Raw genomic sequence first — 21132 nt, forward strand, 5'->3', positions numbered from 1 at the left:
TGAAATTTCTATGAATAAAGAATAATTTACATGAGTTAATTCCGTTATTATAATAGTTAGTAATATGTCTACTCACGGTATTTCCTTACTGAAACATTGCCAATTATGAAGGAAGTGAAAGTTATCGCTATAATTTATGTTGTGTGAATAATTAAATGAACTTACCTAAAAGCTTGTGGAATGAAGGACTGTTATAAATTAGGGCTATTTCATAATAGCATTATAATTAAATAAACTACACTGTGAAAAAAGAACTTCGTCATTCCAGAACTTCTGGAAAGCAGTAATGGCAGCACAGGATGGTGAACAGCATATGTTTCTCAGTTGCATTTTTGAGCATGTTCAGAGAATAGGAAAGGAACACAGCAGGAGAAAAACTGTGGAATGTCTGTGTCTTCAATATGTGAAGCCTGGACAGAAAAGAGAAAATTTAGAAATGGAAGACTGAGAGAAGATATCCTTGGATAAAGAGATAAGAGGTGATGAGCTCTTGTTTGGTCACTTCAGGATGAGAAGATTTAAGAATAATTAAATTCTAAAAGTTTTCAAGTTTTGTAATCATTAATCCATAAAGGATTTATTTCAATTAAAGCTGAAAAAGAGCACCAGTTCATACAGAAGTGAGCCCAAAATTTGTTTTACTTAGGATTCTCAGTATGATAAGTGATTTCTAACAGTTCATATGGTTTTAGTTATTTCTTCACAAACTTTCACATAGAAAGCAGAGTTTTTCTAAAGTATTAAGACTGTTGATAATGTTTTAAGAAGAATGTTGAGACTTTCATATAGAAAGTTAATTTATTCTAAAGTGATGATTTGGTTGATATAGTTCTGAGTAGTTTATTCAATGGAGCTTGCAGCTACTTTCATATAGAAAGTGAAGTTACAGAAGTGTTTTGGATGAAGAAAACATCTCTTGTCTTCAGTATTCTGTGATTTTAAGATGAAAGAAGAGTTTTCCCTATGTTGCCATTAGACAAAGAGCACTTTTGTTTTGTGTTAATCTTTCTCCTGTGCAAACTCAAGAAAAAACAAAAATCATGTAGGAAGCAAGAGACTACAGTTCCACTTTTGCCCATATAGGATAATTGGGTTCGTGTGATTTTAAGGAAGTTGTGCAAATTTAAGTATTTTTCTTTTAATCTGAAGAATATATTAGCACATGCATAGTTAAGTAGATTCGGTGTTATATATACTTGTGTTTTTTATAAATTAAAGATTTTTATTTTGATTATGAAGTGTTTAAAGACTCAATCTCTTAATGGGTCATTAAGGTTATTTATGAAGCTAAGTTACATATAAGATATCCTCGGATACAAACTTGTGTACAACGTTAATTAGGAGTTTAGTTTCCGTGTTTTTCTTTTATTTTGAATTTAAGAGCTTAAACCACTCATTGGAGTAATAAGTAAAAATATATACACCCCCCACCACCACCACCCAAACACATATCTACTCCAGTATGAAAAGAATACAGTGGATCACAACTAAAGTCTGCCATAGAAGCTCCTTTAAGTCAAAAACCCTTTATTATGATATAGGATCATATAGAATAATATTATCAGTTAACTATAATTTAGTTTGAACAGGTAAGAATGTTTAACAATCAGCTAACATTCAAACTGGTGCTGCATGCTGGAGATGACAAACATAACAGAAAAAAAAAAACCCAAGAGAATAATAAAGCCTAAGAATCTCTAAAAACTGTATGGACAACATCATTCTAATTCAAATTAGGTCAATGTAATAAGACCTCAGAGCAATTCCTGAATAAGTTTGTCCTAAAAATGGCTTCTGTGGATGAGTTTCATATAAAATATCCTCAGATACAAACTTGTGTACAAGTTAATTAGGAGCTTAGTTTCAGTGTTTCTCTTTTATTTTGAATTTAAGAGTTTAACCACTCATGTGAGAGTAGTATGTTTTCAAAGTCACTGTTGACACTATGCTGAGCTAGACTGGGCATGTGAGACTCACCAAAACGGGTAAGAGGAAGAAGTCATCATAAAATACTATTACCAGAATCACTTATGTTAATTTAAATATCTTTATTTGTAAAATTCTCAGCTAAATTTCATAGCCATTGTCAATACAATTGAATTGCTGTCCTCTTTTTTGTGTTTTCCTATAATCACTTACATTTAATTTAAAAGTCTTTGTAAAATTTTCAGTCAAGTTTCATAGCCATTGTCAATACAATTATAGGAAAACACAAAAAAGAGGATAACAATTCAATTGTATTCCTATAATTGTATTGACAATGGCTATGAAACTTGACTGAAAATTTTACAAAGACATTTAAATTAAACGTAATTGATTCCAGTAATTATATTTTTTGATGAATCATAACAAACGTAGTTTTGATGCTCGCTAATCATCTTTTCAACAGAATGTCCAAAAAAAAAAAAAAAAAGCTTTTTTTGTTGTTGTTGAATAGGAGCAGTCTCCTATGATGGGAATCATTTCCAAGAACTCTTCAGTAATATTCATATTGTTGTTGCAAGTCCAAAGAAACAGAGCAATTTGAGCCAAGTCCTGAATATCGAAAATTTCATCAGTGCAATTAAAAAGCACCATACGTTTGCGGATATGTCTTGCAACTGGTTACACAGATTATCTGCCATTCTGGTTATTCTTTCAATCACAGTATTTCTGGACAAAGAAATATCGCGAAATAGTTGCATATTTTTGGGACTTACATTTTCAGCTGCTTTTATCATATGCTCCTTAACCAAGGAACTGACACTAAAAGGTTTAGAATGTTTCATAAATAAATGGCTGATTTCATAACTGGCTCTCACTGCTGATTCATTGTCTTTCATAATTTTTGAAAATATTTGTTGTTGACTTTGAAGTGAATTCTTCATACTTTTTAATTTTTCTTCTCTCAGTTTACCCTCAAAGTGTGATTATTGTTCTTTGTGAATTTTATCGTAGTGCCTTTTTATATTATATTCTTTGGCGGCATTAATTGTTTCGTTACAAATAAAGCACACAATTTTGTGGAGGCTTTGGAAGGCAGTGACACTAATGATATTGAAAGCATATGGTGTGAGGTAGAGGTTGGCAACACAGAATATTTAATGGGATGTTGCTACAAGCCAAGGAGTACAGAGGGTGGGGAACAGGAGATGTTTAGCAGTTGAGCTTGGCAAATGCAAGAAAATGCATTTGCAAATGCAAATGCAAATGCAAGATTGTTATGAGAGATTTTAACTACAGTAGTAGTATAAGCTGAGAAGTGGAAAATGCATGTAGTAATAAGGGAATGGAATTTCTAGATTTCTTGAGGGACAAATGTCTTAGGCACCATGTAGTAGAGGGAACTTGAGGTTCAAGAGTTTTGGATTTGGTCATAGCATCAGAAAAGCTGATAATAACTGAGATGACATCTCTCTTCCCAGTTGGAGAGAGTGACCATGTGGTTTTGACTTGGAAGATGAATAGATATGCAGGAGTATCAAAGAAAAGGGAACATATGTAGAATTATAAGGCAGGTAATTAGTCTTAGATATCAACTTGGGACAGTTCCGTGGAGGGCAGAATTGGAAGACCAAGATATCATTAGTGCTTGGGAAATTGTGAAGGAAAATTTGTTAGCAGCAATAGTAAGCTGTATTCCACGAATGAAGAAGTGCACACAATTTGATGTAAAGTGGATGACAAACAATATCAAACAGGAACTGCAAATGAAAAAGAGATTATGGAAGAGATATAAGGAGAGGTAGGGAGTGCAGATGCATGAGGAATATAAGACTCAGGCCATTAGATTGACCAGTATGGTGAGGAAGGCAAAACTGGAATATGAGAAGAGATTGGCCATAAGATCCAAAGAAAATCCTAGGGAATTTTTTTAGCTATGTTGCCAGTTGGAGGAGAAATGATTGTCGAAGAATGACTTTGTGGGATAAAAATAGGAATAGAGTGACTGATGCAGAGGACATAGTGGAATTGTTCAATAAGCACTGTATTGGAGTATTTCATCCTGGAGAAGAAGGTTTTAATACTAGAGGGAATAAGGCAAGTTTGAGGTTTAGAGGTGCAAGAGGAGAATGTGTTCCAAATACCGAGTACTCTGGATGTCAGTAAAGGTGTGGGACTCTATGATGAAATACCATCTCTATGATGGTATTTCATCATAGAGAATGTGCTAAAGAACTGACAGCTCCTTTGACCAAGATTTTCAATGAAAGTCTGGCTACATAAAAAGTCTGCATACTTGATTGGAAGGAAGGTAAGATAGCGCCATTGCTTAAGGGCAGTAGCAGACTGGAAGTGTCTAATTATAGGGCAGTTTGTGTATCATCAGTAGTTGTTAAGGTCTTGGGGAAATTAGTGAGGGACTATACACATCGTTGGGCAGATGAGGATAAGGTTATCTGTGAGAATCAACATGGATTTGTTAAGGGGCACTCTTGCTTAAGTAATATGATTGCCTTTTATAATAAAGTGACAATAACATACGTTAAAGATACCAAGCAATTATATAAACTTGGTTTTAATCCTTTTTCCCAAGTAAGCAAACATATAGGTAAGTCAAGTTTGTGCCCGAAGTATTTTCATGTCTGAGGCAACTTGTGGTAAAGGTGAAATAAGCTTTGATCTTTTTCCGTTTCCGTAGTATCTTCCATAATGCAAAGCACATCTCCTGGTGGATATATATGATGCTGTGCATTAAGGGAAGGGCCTACCCAGACTGGTTTCAACCTTTATTGAGGTCTCATCAGTGGGAGCCAGACCCTGAGATGCCAAGGTTGAAGTAATGCAGAGCTTATAAATTTTACCTATTCAAGTTGCCACAAGGTGCCTTGACCTTATTAAATAAAAATCTCAGGATGAGAGAAAGATGTAGAAAGTTTCTTACCTTGGGTATATTATACATTAAATACACCAAGCAATTATATAAACTTGGTTTTAATACATTATCCCAAGTAAGCAAACATGCAGCTAAGTCAAGTACAGTGACAAGGGCAGTTGATGCAGGAAATGCATACACTGCCATTTTTTTTGAATTTACAAAGGAATTTCACAGGATGCCACATGATTAGCTAACATCCTTTGTTAAAATTTCCATAGCTCACCAGTGGTGAGCTATGGAAATTTTAACAAAGGGCTCGCATCGTCGAGCAAAAAAAAAGCCGTTGTTGTATCGTCATCTATGGTTATCTCGGTGATTCTATAAGATTTTATATAGTTGTTTACTTAATCTATCCTTCTTACCTAAAACCTTACTCAATCAAGTCCTGTCATTTGCGCCAATTGTTATCGTTCGATCTCCTTCTTTATATATTTCTATCATTATAATTGCCTTTACCACTGTTTGCTACACTCCCCCTCCTACAGTTATTTTCTTTCCGGCTTCTATAATAGTTTTCCAATATGTTAAATAAATCAGCTATCACTATCCTTTTCTTAAACAAACTATGATTCAGGCCGTTCCCAAATTTTGTCACGTGTAATCCTTTCATTCATTAGGGCTTTGTCTATGTATGGGACAAGGCCCTAAAAGTTTGTCCTCTGAGACAGTCTGCCTGTTAATTATTGACGAATTTATTTTTTGCTGTACCAGCCAATACAGAGGATAGATAAGATTCTTAATCAAGGAGGCTATCTCAGAGTAATACACAGTAATAAAATTTCAAACACTAATCTAACCATTCTAACTTCTCTTAGTTTTACATGCAGTCGTGGCTTGAAAGATCAAACTATATTCATATGTCCCTCCCGCTAGGTTCGGTAGTAATTTTTGAGTGGCTATTTAAATTCATAAAATTGGCTGGATTCAGGCAAATGATATAAAACATATTTATTAAAGCTAAAGAGATATACATGAAGAATATAAGGTACATGATTAACTTAATCACCTTCCTAGCAATTTCTGATATCAATACTAACACTATAATACATTAATCACTCTAGGGTCACTAATCATATCTCACAACACATCTAAGTTATTTCACATACAGATCCCTTCTAGGGAGACCTTCTTCAAACAGAGACAGGTTACTGCCAAATGGGATAATCACTAAAGTTCTCTACAACTTATCCATTCACAAATTAACCTATAAAGTCTCTCATATCTTATTCTACATTACCATCCCATGGAATGACTTTCTGTTCTGTCTTCAGCCTTGTCTGGACATCAAGGCATCTTTGTTGGTTACCGTTCTTCGGGTCACATACGATGGCAGCACGATCAGGTTCTCCGGGACGATAAGGCGGTGTGCCGCTCTGGTCTCTCTCTGGAACTGCAGGAACACATCTGTATCGTTGGTCACACAATACAGCTTAGCTAATCTGTTATGAAGAGATAGCTAGCCTTGCCTCGTGAACCTCGATAAGCCTTTCATGACTTCTACGGCCAACCCGGAATCACCCCGTTGGCAGAGACGAAGAGCCAACGTCCAAGAGCGCAAGAACCAGGAACCAAAAGAAAAGCCTTGTGTGGGGGAGGAGCTTGACCCTTATATTTTCCCTCTCTCTTTCTCGGAGATTCTCGCGCTTAGCTACCTTGTTTACCACACGGCATTCATTCACTTGCACGTGGCATTCTTCCAAGAAAGCGTTCTAGCTTCGCTTTCTTAATAAATTCTCCTTCCCTTAGGCCATATGTTGTACTGGACAGTACAAAAACAAACATAAAAAATTATGTTTGTTTTCTTTTTTTTGAAAAAATAAAAAAGTAAACAAGAAGAACAAGGGGCTCGGGCGAGTCCCCGCGAGCTCCCTATAGCTCACCGCTGGTTATAGCACATGGATTTAGATGTCCAATTGATGAAGGAAAGGCATATACTACCATTATTTTGGATTTTGCAAAGGCATTTGATAGGGTACCACATGATAAACTGATACTTAAGTTGCAGCATATGGGTTAAGATGTATTGTTAGACAACTGTATTCAGGATTGGCTGTCTGATAGGTATCAGCAAGTTGTGTATGGTGGGGCAATATCAAGGAAGCAGAAGGTTACAAGTGGGGTTCCACAGGGCTCAGTACTGGGACCTGTATTGTTTAAACTTTATATCAATGACATTGTCAATGGATTGCAAGGGGATATTCAGTTGTTTGTAGATGACATGAAGCTGGGAAGGGTTATTAGTAATAGTGAAGTAGTGGATCTGCAAGAGGATTTGAATAAGCTAGATAGATGGGCAAATGAATGGGGGGTTTCAGTTTAATGCAGCAAAGTGTAGTCTTGAAGTTTGGGATACATTGATGGAGGCTGCATACTCGATTGGAGGAGCTGTACTGGAGGAAGTAGGGTTGACAAGAGATCGTGGGGTGGTGATTGATAGAAAACTGAAATTCAGGGGACATATTGCAAAGGTTGTGAAGGTAACCCAGAGGATTGCTGCAATTATGAGAAGGACGCTGACCTGCAGAGATAAAAGAGTTACCATTCCGTTCTATAAGACCCTGATCAGGCCACACTTCCAGTATTGTTCTCAAATTTAGTCCCCAGGATTTGAAGGGGGAAAATTAACTGTGGAAAGGGTGCGGATGTGGATAACAAAGATGGTTTCAGGACTGTACAATGTTAGTTATGAGGATCGGCTGAGGGAATGTGGACTGCAGAGTTTGGTGGATAGAAGAAGGAGAGGTGATATGATTGAGACTTTTAAACTGTTGAGAGGCAGTTACAGGGTTGACACTGGGGAGTTCTTTCACTTGGTGGAACAGCAGGAAGGAACAATGACAAAGAGCTATCCCTAGAAGTTACGAAAGGAAGCTGTGAGCAAGAGGGTGAGGATTGGTTTCTTTGCATGGAGGGTGGTTGAACCATGGAATGCATTGCCTGAGAGAGAGTGGTGAGAGCAAGAACGGTCAATGAGTGGTATGATAAACTTTATGTTTCCTAAGAAGAACTCTCATGATGAGTCTCTTGACTCCATGGAAGTGTGAATAATAATAATAATTCTGTTAGTTTAACCTCTCTTTCAATAATGTTTAGTACAAAGAATAATGCCATCTTCAATTCTGTTAAGATTGTTCCCTTAGCAATTGCTTTCTCTAGTTCTCTGATTGAAAGGGAGAGCAGGAAAATGAAGTTTATACTGGACATTTTGTTTATGCCGTACCCTGAATATCCATGTGAGGTTTAAGAAATAGAGAATAAAATTTGGTCAGCTAAGTTTCATAATTGCCAGTTCATCCTCTTTTCTTTAACATCGATGGATACTAATAGAATGAACCAGCAAGAGTTAGTTTGGAATCCCTGGTTACTTACTTCACTACATTTCTTAAATTAGCTAAAAGTTCTTTCTACTTAGCTTTGATGCTTAAGCAACTTATACCATTTAGTACATATGAGAAAAAAAAAATTTTTTTTTTTTTGAATGGTATAATTAATTATACACATTGATCAGCCTCAGGACAAAAATATTTAAGATATTTTCTTGATAAAACTTAAAATGTGTCAAGATTTCAAGCTGTTCTGTACTATAACATAATGTAATGTAAAATTCTGTACAGTACGAGGATTGTTTGAAAATTTTGGTAAATTTCCAATAGACAGTGACACAATTCGTTCATTCATACCAGTCTCGGCATGTATCATCTTTTTCATGACCTCTGGCAAAATTTTAGCCACATGCAATGCGTAGTTCTTGTTAACATTTAAAATGACTGTGTTTGCATTTTCCATAAAAATGGAGACAAACAAGTTTTGTGCAGTGATAAAACATTTTTATATGGAGAAGTGGATGGCCACACAGATCAAAGCTGATTTAGATGCAGTTCATGGGGACTCTGCACCAGAATTAAAGACTTTTTTTTTTGGATAAATGAGTTTAAACGTAGTCGTAAGTCCATCGAAGATGAAGCGTGCTCCGGATGACCGACTGAGGTCACTACGAAGGAAATGATTGACAAAATCCATTGCATCTTTATGAAAGACCGCCGAGTGAAAGCGAGCGAGATTGCTGAGATTGACATATCTCAACTGAATGGGTGTATAATATCCTACACAAAACAGCTGTGTGCGCGATGAGTGCTGCGATTGTTGACTCTTGATCAAAAACGCATGTGAAAAGACATTTCAACGCAGTGTTTGGCAACGCTTATTTGCAATTCGCAGGATTTTTTGCGTCAATTCCTGACCGTAGACGAAACTTGGATCCACCATTACACACCTGAGTCCAAGCAACAGTCAAAACAGTGGAGCATGCCCAGTGAAGAGCACCAAAAAAAAAAAAAGCGATGACCATTTGTCAGCTGGGAAGGTAATGTCCACTGTTTTTTGGGATTCCCAAGGAATTATCATGACAGACTATTTGGAAAAGGGTAAAACAATAACAGGAGTCTATTATGCATTATTGTTGGACCATTTAAAATAATTACTGAAGAAAAAATGGCCAAGATTGGCACACAAAAAAGTGCTCTTTCATCAAGACAATGCACCATCCAACACTTTGACCGTTGCAATGGCAAAATTGCACAAATTGAGGTTCAAATTGGTTCCACATTCACTGTATTCTCCGGACTTGGCCCTGTGTGACTTCTTCTTGTTCCCAAACTTAAAAATTTGGCTCAATGGGAAAAAAGTTTCTTCAAACGAGGAAATCAAGGCTGTCAATGACTATTTTGCACAATTTGACAAATCCTACTTTTTAGATGGGATGAAAAATTGGAAATTCACTAGACCAAATGTGTAGACCTCGATGGAGAATGTTAAGAAATAAATGTGATTTTTTTCCAAAAAAAATGTGTTTAACTTATTTTTTTAACCAAACTTTTCAAACAATCCTCGTAACATAAAAAAAATATTGAACAATTTCATAAAGATATTGTATATTTACTTACTTTTTCATTCTCATATCTTGCAATTTCAATTCTTTTTGAAGCAATTTATTCTTATCTACAGGAACCACTTTGGGTTTGTTGGCCAGCAAATGCCGAAACTTCACATAATCCCTCCATGCTTTCTGATAGCTAAGAATATAAAAAATCATGATGAGAATGCAACATGCCAACAAATGAAAATGTTATAATTGACATATCTGCAATGTTGAAATATGTGTACAGACATATCCTATTTCAAAAAGAAACATACTGATAAGATACAGCATTACTGCTCTGAACTTCTGACCTTCAGTAAGAAAAAAAAAGAATAAAAAATTAAATAATAAGAGTAATAATTAAATATTTAAATAAGTGGAACTACAACAATTGCTACTAGTTAGAATTTAACACGTTCGCTGCCAACTACGAGTATACTCGTAGTTGGTATATGAGCCTCACAAGCCAACCACGAATATACTCATATGTCGATTACCAACCTCCTATACCAAAGGTGTTCAACACGCCGATCGCGGAGCGATTTTTAGTCGATCTCTTGTGTATTCCTCCTCACTTACAAACTTAATTAAAACTGAAAACATAATATTTTATTTATCATTATTTTGTATTATTTTTAATTCGCTTTAAGTGTATTGCTATTGTTTATTTATTTTTCATTAAAATTGTCAAATCAGTAATTTTCTTATAAGTCTGAGTAAATGAATTAATTTGGATCAGTGGAAGCCAAACAGTGAGCCGAGTGAATACGATTATAAGCAAAGTGTAAAAACGTGATTGTAGCTTAAATATTAAATATTCCAAAGCATATTACATCGATTTTTTACTTAGGTTAAGTCCCATGTGAATATTGTAAAAAAATAAACTTTGTTTGTCTTGGTATAGTTTGTATTAGATGTTTTTGTAAATAACTCTTTTGAAGATAACTGTATATATATATATATATATATATATATATATACTGCTTTAATAAGAATATGTTAGAGTGTTAAAAACAAAGGCAATGTTTTGTCGCCGAAGGTGTACATGGTGGCATTAGAAAGATTGTTATTGAAACTTGTATGTATGAGAAAGGCTTGCAGGCTCTAAGTGTTGTAAACATCTCCGAAGTCAATCAGAAAGAGTTCAAAGAACTTTCCGATGGCCGGCAACTTACAATCAAAAGAAAGCAGAGGAGAACAAAAGGCATGCCAAACTTGAAACTTAAGATGAAAGACTCATACCGATTCTTTGGGGGGTTGCCAAACTTCATGCGAGGTCTCAGAGGAGGCGTAATAAAAAAGGACTGAAGCAAGCAGAAGGGGTCCCGGTTCCAGAATTGCTGTCAGAGAGGAGGCTGCCCGGTCCAGAGTCACCATCAGAGAGACTGCCTGGATCCACGTTGCCTGAGAGAGGAGTTTCCCACTTCCAGAAAGAAGCTTCTCAGTTCTAGAAGTAGTCGCTAGAGAGAGACTACTTTTAGGCCACAGACGAGGTTTCAAATTGCCGAAGGGAAGAGTTCCAATTGCCAGAGAAAAGTTTCCAGGCCAGGTTAATGTCAGACATTCGCCAGTGTGTTGCGTTTTCATTACAATATGATGAATCAAACGAATTCACTAATATTGCTCAGTTAATGGTATTTATTCACATGGTATTTCAAGATTATTGAATACAAGTAAAGAAGAACTTTTGAAAATTATACCATTATTGGGAAGGACTAGGGGAGAAGACATTATTTCGGCACTTGATGAATTTGAGAAACAACACAAACTTCCGCTTTTTAAACTTGTGTATATTACTACTGATGGTGCTCCTGCAATGATAGGTAATAAATCAGGCTTCATTTCATTATGTAAAAACGATGACAAATATCCAGATTTTTTAACATACCACTATATTATTCACCAACAAGTACTGTGTAGTAAAAGATTAAACACAAAAGATGTTTTGGATATTACATTTAAAATTGTAAATTCTTGTCGAGGAAAAGCCTTGCAACGGTGGTTATTTAAATTACAGGCAGATGATGATAGGGAACTTCTGTTGTACAATAATGTTTGCTGGCTCAGCCGAAGTCAATTTTTAGAAAGATTTCTTGTATTAATTAATGATATAAAAAATTTTCTTGATGAAAAAGGAGATATTTATCCACAATTGAGTGATAAAAGATGGTTGTTACACTTATCATTTTTAGTAATTTCTGTACGAAATTAAGCAATTTAAATTTAGAGTTACAAGGAAGAGATAAAAATTTAATTGATATGTTCAGTTCAATAAAAACTTTCCAACAAAACTTACTTTTATTAAAGAAAAATATAAATGACCACGAATTTAGACATCTCCCATATTTATTAAAATTTTTTGAATAAAATCAAGAAATGCTTCGCTATGATTTAAAAGAATTTATTCGTGAAATAGAATTAGTTGAGGAAGAAATAAATTCAAGATTTAAAGATTTTAATAAAACTGAAATGATTGTATCTTTTATCAATAATCCATTTCAAGAAAACTTGAACATCACAGAAATTTCAAATAAAATTAGTGGGCTGTTTGATATAAACCAAGCTGAAGTAGAACTTGAGATAATAAACATTCAGCATAGTTTACTATTAACTGATATTGCGCGAAAAATTCTGTCGTGTATCGGATCGACATACTTGTCAGAATTCGCTTTTTTAAATATGACCGTCATAAAAAATCAATTAAGAAACCAAATTACAAATGATCATTTGGATGATTGTCTGCAATTGGCCACTTCTTCATATCAACTTGACTATGAAAATATTGCGAGGTCCAAACAATGCCAAATTTCACATTAACTTTTTTTTTTCTTTTAATCAACCAGCATTTCCTGCAACTTGTGAGTTTGTAATCAATCTGTTGTTTTTTCTAACTCTGGTTTTCCAAAATAGAGAAATAAATATTTTATTCCAACATTTTTTTTTTTTTTTTTTGTTGTATTAAAATAAATAAAAGTGATAAATAAATTTTTAAATACACAAATAAAGTTTTTAGTTGTGTATTTTTTTTAGATGTTTATTTTCAGTTGTTTATTTTTGCATAATTAGATATCAGGTTGGCAGAAAGTGAGCTATATAAGAGAGTAGATCGCTGAATAACTTATTATAGAAAAGTAGCTCGCATAGTAAAAAAGGTTGAACACCACTGTCCTATGCCAAGCACGAGTTAACTTGTAGTATAAGCATGTTAATTTGGACCCTTGGCTTGTGAATAAAGCATGCCTGGGGGCTTGGTAGAAGGAAAATAATTTCAGCAAAAGTATAGTATATTATAAGAGGTATTGTTGCATAAACTGTGTATTTATGCAAATAAAACAATTTTTTGAAGTTTTTTCAACATATACAGGCAGCCCTCGGTTTACGCCTCACATCCATTCCTGAAAAAATGGGTGTAAACCGAATCGGCGTAAAACGAACCCAATTTTAATAGGAGGTACAAAGTTATGTTCCGCACACGAAGTATGTGTAATACTATTATATTTAAAGCTTTGATAATACATACATATATATTTGTTAAAATAAAATTATTAATAATGAAAACAAAACAAAATTATATACAAAAAATATGAAACTTCGAAAAGATATTACATATTTCTATGTTGAAGTTGCTGGTTTCAGATCACCTGCATTTTTTTTGAAAAAAGTATCCAATGTTAACTGCCTAGATTTTCTTTTTCTTTCTTTAAGAAGTTCAGTGTAAGGTCAAATAGATGTGATTACACTACTTTTTATGTTCGCACTCCATTCCCAATCGTGGTCCATTTCACAGAATTCATCAGTCAATGTCTCTATGCTTGCAAGGATACGCTGTAAATCGGCCGTTTTTTATATCTCTCAGAAGACCTTTACACGATTTATGCGATTATACTCCTTTTTACGTTCGCACTCTGTTCCCAATCATGGTCCATTTCGCAGAATTCATCAGTCAATATCTCTATGCTTGCAAGGATATGCTGTAAAGTGGTCGTTTTTTATATCTCTCAGAGGACCTTCTTCGATTTCTTTCTCCTCCTTTGAATGTTGACTTAATTGTTTGGCTAATTCTTTTAAGTCTTCATTGGAAAGTGGTTTATCATGGCTCTCTAAGACTTCTGTCACATCTTCAGCTGTAATATCGTCCAATCCCACTTCTCGTGCAAACTTGGTAATGTCTTCAATAACATTCTCCTCTTGCTCTAATTCCTCGAAGTCGTGCATAAATGCTGGAAGAAGTTTTCGCCATGTTCCTTTTAAACACTTTGCTGACACTTCGTTCCAAGCTGCTTTGGTGTTGTTAATGCCCTTCAAAATATCGAATGACCACCAATAGTCTTTAATAGTTTTTCTTGAAGTGTCCAAGACTCTTACCATTTCCATAAATGTTATACGGAAGTAACAGGCTTTGAAGATTGATATAATCCCTGATCCATCGGTTACCAAAAGTGATGTTGTGTTTGGGGGCATGTAAACAACCTTGACATCCAATGGTGTTCTTACTTCAGCAAAGTTTTGAGGATGTCCAGGGGCATTATCCAAGAGAAGCAATGCCTTGGCTGGCAAATCATTTTCTTTACAGAAGCGAAGCACGGTAGGACAAAAATAATTTGTGTACCAATCTATAAAAACGTCTTGTGTAATCCAAGCTTTCTTGTTCCATTTCCAATAGACTGGCAGCATGACTTTTAGAGAAATCAAGAACTTGTTACAGGAAGATTCTAAGAATAGGATGGGTACAGAAAATCACCAATGAAGAGCTCTATCAGAAGATACAACCAAAACAGAATCTAATGCAGAAGATTATAAAACGGAAGCTGCAATTATTTGGACACATCTGTAGAATGAGTAAGGACCGAAAGATAAAGACATTTATGTTTGGTATTTTGGATGGCTTAAACAGAAGAGGTAGACCATACAGAGAATGGTTAGATGATATAAAACACTGATGTGGAATGGGTGTACAAAAACTGCGACACTGTGCACTGGACAAAGAAAGGTGGAAGAAGATAATGAAACAGGCATCAGATATCAACGGGCAGTGAGCCCATGGTTCGTGATGATGATGGCTTTTAGACCCTTGAAGGTGCATGGTGTCTGTGAATGGTACACCAACATTGGTTTAAGCTTCAAAGTTCTGGACACATTTGCACCCAACAAAAGCGTAAGTCTATCTTTTGCAGATACATTCCACTCCAGCTTTAAAACCTGGAGTGGAACGTTCTTCACAGGAAATGAAGGTGCATGATGGCAATTTTTTCCAGTAGAGCCCAGTCTCATCAACATTAAAAATGAGATCAGGAGGATAACTTCCTTGTTCTACACAGTCTTAAAATTCTTTAGGAAAAGCAACTGCTGCTGCAATATCTGCACTTGCTGCCTCACCACATAATTTGACACTATGGCACTTACTTCGAGACTTAAATCTCATGAACCAACCTTTGCTTCCTAAAAATGTTTCTTCGCCTCCATCTGTCTTTTTAAGATCCTCAAAAGTTGTTTTGCTTTCTCAGTTATAACAGCCTGCGTCAGAGGAATGTTTTTCTGATTCAAGTCATCCACCCATAATGATGATAATTTTTTCATGAAGTTTACCCCTGCTATAACTTATATGTTTTGCATTTAGTACTGCAGTAGATTGTTGCACAGACTGTTTTATTCTATCTGCATTTTTCATAATTGTAGTAAAAGTTGAAGGAGGTAAGTTCATACTTCTACAGACATTAGCACATGTCTGCCCATCTTCCATTCTTCAAATCACCTCCATCTTCTTTACACGTGTGATTGATTTCTGCGCCTTCTTAACACCAAGTTCTGCTAACTTTTCTGCACTTCTTTTATCAGACATGGTATGTAATTACGTACTTTATCAATTTAAATACGAATGTATATAAAAAAAATTAAATAGAACAATTAGGTAGATTCAGCAGTAAAACTAGGTTTGATACATATACGTCATAGTAACTCAGTAAACATTCAAACATTAGAGTGCCTGCTAGCGTCGTTTCTCAGTCAGACCACACTACAGTAAGAAAGCATGTGTAGGCATCCGCAGTTATTGTGAATCAGCGCAAACTGAACCATCGTAAACCCAGGGCTGCCTGTATTTATATACGATATATATCATCTGAGTCATTGCGAGAGTCATCTGTAGGATTATAATCATCTTCAGAATCGGAATCAAATAATTCATTCCATTCATTATCGCTCATATTAGCGTAAGCTTATAATTCTTCATCAGTAAGCTTTCTTTTACTGGCCATGGTAATTGAAGGTTTTTATTTAGATAAATTTAAATAATTGTAAGACTAGATGCAATAAACCTTACTGCACTGAATGCTGAACGTTACTGACTCTGAACTCAAGTTACACAGTCGTCAGCACATGTAAGACATTGGTGGTGGTGGGGGGGATGATACAAGATTATTCGTGTGTATGAAATAAATTTCTGTCTGATAAGCAAGCTATGAGATAATTCGTACTGACCTTGTAGAAGTGAAAGTGCTTGGCGTGTGGTAACAAACTATGCCCAAGGAGCGTGGCAGCGAACATGTTAATTTTCTACAGTCCTGTTATTTTTAAGTTCTATTTATTCTGTTGACCATTAGTTACATATTAATCTGTATTTCTATTCTTCCTGTTTTTTAGTTTGTTTGGAGATATAATCCCGTTCTTCTGTTGTCCTATTCTGGGATGTTATAATGGTTGCAGATGGGGCTCCCAAATCCTTCGGAGTGTTAAGCCATCATTCTTCTTGGGATTAGAATGATGGATTAGCATCACACAGGCTTCTTCAAATTTTCTTTCATATCAAGTTTTAGGTATGATGTAAGGCATGCCTTTCCAATCAATATTTTTGTGGCACATTTGGAATGCAAGATCAGAAAGGCCTCATTTTTCAGAATTAAAGAATTAATGTGTTGTTTGTGTTCTTCTTTTCTTATTGGGATTGTACTTCCTGTTTTCCGTATGTAAGGTAAATTGTGAATGTAAGGTGAATATTCCATTTGAAGTAGACTTTGCAGATCTTAAACAAGCACCAGATTGTTCAAATAAGATAAAACAATGTTAGGATTAGGCTTATCTATACCAGATGTATTTTATTTCAATTTTGTTGGAATAAAATACAATATTTTTGAGTGGCAAGCAATATCAAGTAGAATGGTGTGGACAAATATCAAAGTGGAGAATTGGACAATGAAACTTCTTTGTGCTTCTTTGCTGATCCAATAGAAGGTTCAGCTAAGGAAGAAGTGAAGAAAATTTTTGAGTCAATGGCAAAGGAGAATAATAATGATAAATAACAACTGGATTTCTGTTCAGGACACACATTCCAATTAAAGATGTGCACAGATTTACATGAAGCAAAGATATAAGGAATAAAATAAGTTTCACTGACTATGTTATTGTGGACAGTGATATCTTCCCACTATTGAGGATACAAGAGTATCTGGAGGTTTGCAAATAGAAAGATATCACCATTTATTTTTGAGCAGAATACAACTGAATATCATGTGAATATCAAAAGAAAAATGTGTAAGGAAGTTTTAAAAACAATCAAAGACGAGTAGCGTTCAGTGGTGAAATCTAGATTCAAATGCACAAATATTATTAACCCGCTGTTAGTAAGGTCACCCGTAACCCACTACTCGATGCCATAGACGACAGGCTGTTTAGTGTGCAGAGGTGTAAAGTGTGCTGTCACCTTACCAAAAGTGTGACTATATTTACTTCCGAAATGTAAGTTATTTTCATGTATATTCTAATAAAATATTATTGTTACTGCTGTGTCTTCTATATTTTTACACAGTCTATATTTAAGATGTAAGTTAGCAGTTGAAGGAGGTACAGGAAGATGGTTTGATGTAAAGCTAGGTATGAGACAAGGACACACTATCTCCACTGGCATGGCCAACTTCATTCTATACGAGGGCCAATATATGATGAGTGGTAGCGTCACAGGCCGCACACTTTTAGACAGAACTTAAATAAAAATAAACTCTGCATTTTTTCAAGGCAATAGTTATATGTATTGAATTACTATATTTGTTAAATCATTTTACTACTGGGAGAACAATATAAAATACTTGAAACTGAGTCTGAAGCTGATCACTGTAACCAGAGCAGAGCAAGTGACTTTCAATGATGCGTTACTCTGGAGTACATCATTGAAAGTTTCTCAAGGAGTTGTGTATTCTCAAGGAGTCTTTAGTATAATATGATGGCACTACATGAAAAGTTTACATTATTGCTAACTTTCTGTCGACAGTTTCCTTCAAATGAATGTTATCTACTAGGGTTTCAATATTGTCAGCTCTTATATTACGGCCCCTTCTAAGGTTTTTCTAACTGTATCAGTCAGCCTACATCTTAGTCTTCATTTTTTTTTTTCTGTCATTTTGGCATAAAAGACCTAATTTGTCAATCTTTCCTCTCCTATTCTGTGTAAGTGACCATGCCACCCAAGATAGAAGATAGTTCTTACACATTCCTGAATGCTAACAGTGTCAAGTTCCTAATGTCTTCATTTTAAATATTATTCTGCCATTCATGCCAATTGTTCACTCTTCTAATTTTTCTCAGAACTTCTAGAGTTCTGAGAAACACTCACAAGACAATATCTGTCAAAAGCAATGTATGACTGCATACCAAGGGTTAAGCGAGTAAATAGAGTAAGAGTGAAATGGATGAACAGTGAAATCAAGCAAGCTGTGCTGGAAAAGAATGTTATGGAGGAGGTACAAGACAGTTGGTGGTGATCAGATCCATGGAGAGTATAAAGTGCAGGCTAGAAAGGTCACGAGCATGGTAAAAAAGAGAAAAGGTGCACTTTTCTTTTTTTACCATGTTAACCTTGGTCAGGCCAAGGTTAACTCAGGGAATTTTTCCGTTACATGGCAAGCAAGAGGAAGAATAATTATGGCAGATTAACATTAGTGGATAGTCATGGCAGCAGACTAACAGCTGCAAAGGATATAGTGGAATTATTGAACGAGCACTTTATCAGTGTATATCTTACTGGTATAAATGATCCATGAGAGGCAAGTATTATGAGAATTGGAAGTGAAAGAAACAGAGGTGTATCAGATGTTGCTTGGGTTAGGTGTGAATATGGCTGTGGGAATGGATGACATATCACCGCGTATTCTTAAGGAATGTGCACCACAATTGGTTATGCCCTTGACCTGGTTATTTAATAACAATCTTGCAGGGTAGGTTCCTAAGGAGTGGAAAGAAGGCAAAATAGTACCTCCACATGCATGGTTCTAAGAGAGAGGTCTCCAACCATAGGCCAGTCTGTATAACTGCAGTTGTGGTCAAGGTGTTGGAGAGATTGGTAAGGAATAGAATAAAGAATTGGGTTGATGGACATAGCTTTCTTTGTGATGGCCAGAATGGATATGTAAAGGGTAGGTCCTGTTTTAGTAATTTACTTGCATTTTATGATATACATTTTTCCTTATCAAGCGTGCTTGATAAGGAAAATGATATTCAGTGATATTCTTAGACTTAGACATATACAGTGATATTCTTAGACTTTGCAAAAATGTTTGATAGATTACCACCTGATAAGTTGGTGTACAAGCTGCAGATGCATATTGTTAGATGGATCAGAGATTGGTTCTCTGAACAATACCAGCAGGTTGTGTATGATGGAGCAGTGTCTTAAAAAAGAAGGGTAACAAGTGGCGTGCCACAGGGGCTCCTGTTGTTTAACTTGTTTGTAAACGATATATCATGTGGACTAACTGGGGATCTTCAGTTATTTGCAGATGATGCAAAGTTGGGAAGAATTATAAGTAGCACTGCTGATGTTGAATCCCTTCAGGAAGATTTGAATAGACTTTTTACTTGGACAAAAGAGTGGAGTTATAGTTTTAATATCAATAAGTGCAAGGTGTTGCATTTTGAAGTGAAGAAATATAAAGCTGTGTACTATATCGATGGTGCCATACTGCATGAAGTGGATGAGATTAGAGATTTGGGAGTGATGGTTGACAGTAGACTGAAGTTTAGAGAGCATATTGCTAGTGTTGCAAAGGTTGCACATTGTAGTGCTGCTATGATAAGAAGTACTCTAACACGCAAGGATAAGGAGGTGGTTGTGCCACTGTATAAGGCACTGGTCAGAGCCCACTTGGATTACTGTGCTCAGATCTGGCCACCTAGTTTTCAATGTGATGTGGAGACATTGGGAGAGGGTCCAGAGACGAGTGACTAAGACAATATCAGGAGTTTGGAATGCTGGTCATGGAGAGAGGTTGAAGAAATGTGGATTGCAGTGTGGATAAGAGGAAAAGAGGTGATATGATTGAGACATTTAAGTTAGTGAGAGGATTTTATCAGATTAATCCAGATGAGATTATTAAAAGAGGTAGGAGGCAAAAGGGGAAGAACCAGAGGTCATTCCTGGAAGTTATATAAAAGTGTGATGAAGATGGGTATGAGGAGTAGATTTTTTACATGGAGAATTGTCAGTGAATGGAATGCATTACCAGAATGTGTTGTTAATGCAAGGAGTGTTAAGGACTTTAAGATTCTATATGATAAGTATGTTGTCAGCTGAACCTCCCACGATGAGTCTGTCGATTCCATGGAGGGTGTAATGATAATAATAATAAACAGCACCCACTAGTAGGCTAAATTGGGTACTCTTGGCTGTCGGACTGAAGATCCAAGCCATAATGCTTCCCAAATTTGGGACAGTCTCATGTACCATAAGACTTGCAAAGTATTTTAGGGCTGAGCAAGATTCGAGGAACAGCCTTTCATATTTGTACCTGCCAGACTAGCCAGGTACTTTTTATGATTTCTTCTTTTCATGGACTGCTTCTTTAATTTCCTGTACTCAACAACTTATTTTTCTATTTTTGCAGATAAATTCACTACAAACTCTTTGGCCATGAATCATTTTGCATTTTTCTTTCATTTGCTTTTTCTACATTTTAGTTCTTGTTTTCAAACTCTAAATTTTTCTCCAATAATGTTATATTTTAGTATTCACATCTGAGTTGTTCATTTTTGATTATTTTCAAAACTCTTGAGTAATTCTCCCCAAACCCATGAAATACTCATTTTTATCCTAATGAACTCTGGGTAGTTTAAAACCAAATCCAAACAGAATCGGTTAGTTAATCCTCATTCCTGTTGTCTCCTATGTCTGTATATGTGATCTTTGAACTGGTCTGCCTGTTTTGCACAATGAAAATCCTGATTTTCTGGGAGAAAAAATCCTATCCACCAAATGAGACTGGTTACCTCACCCTCAACTGAAAAGTTTTAGTAAACGTTCTTCATATCAGAGATGGGATTTGAATCCAGTTCATTCCAACCAAAGGGCATTGTCAAAACTGACTAAGTGATG

At 35.6% G+C, this 21132-nt stretch overlaps 1 protein-coding gene across 4 annotated transcripts in view; it reads right to left on the bottom strand.

The window, feature by feature from the left end:
• Positions 1-21132, bottom strand: part of drosha (ribonuclease 3 drosha) — a 454213-nt gene that overhangs the window by 243435 nt on the left and 189646 nt on the right. For all 4 annotated transcript variants that reach the window (XM_090395920.1, XM_090395901.1, XM_090395928.1 and 1 more), the window contains one exon: positions 9802-9930. In XM_090395920.1, the coding sequence (XP_090252046.1) occupies positions 9802-9930 (129 nt within the window). The remainder of the gene's footprint in view (positions 1-9801; positions 9931-21132) is intronic.

Source organism: Typopeltis vanoorti, chromosome 1, assembly GCF_054136105.1.
Source record: "Typopeltis vanoorti isolate ZY-2024b chromosome 1, IOZ_Tvanoo_1.0, whole genome shotgun sequence".
Lineage (NCBI taxonomy): Eukaryota > Metazoa > Arthropoda > Arachnida > Uropygi > Thelyphonidae > Typopeltis > Typopeltis vanoorti.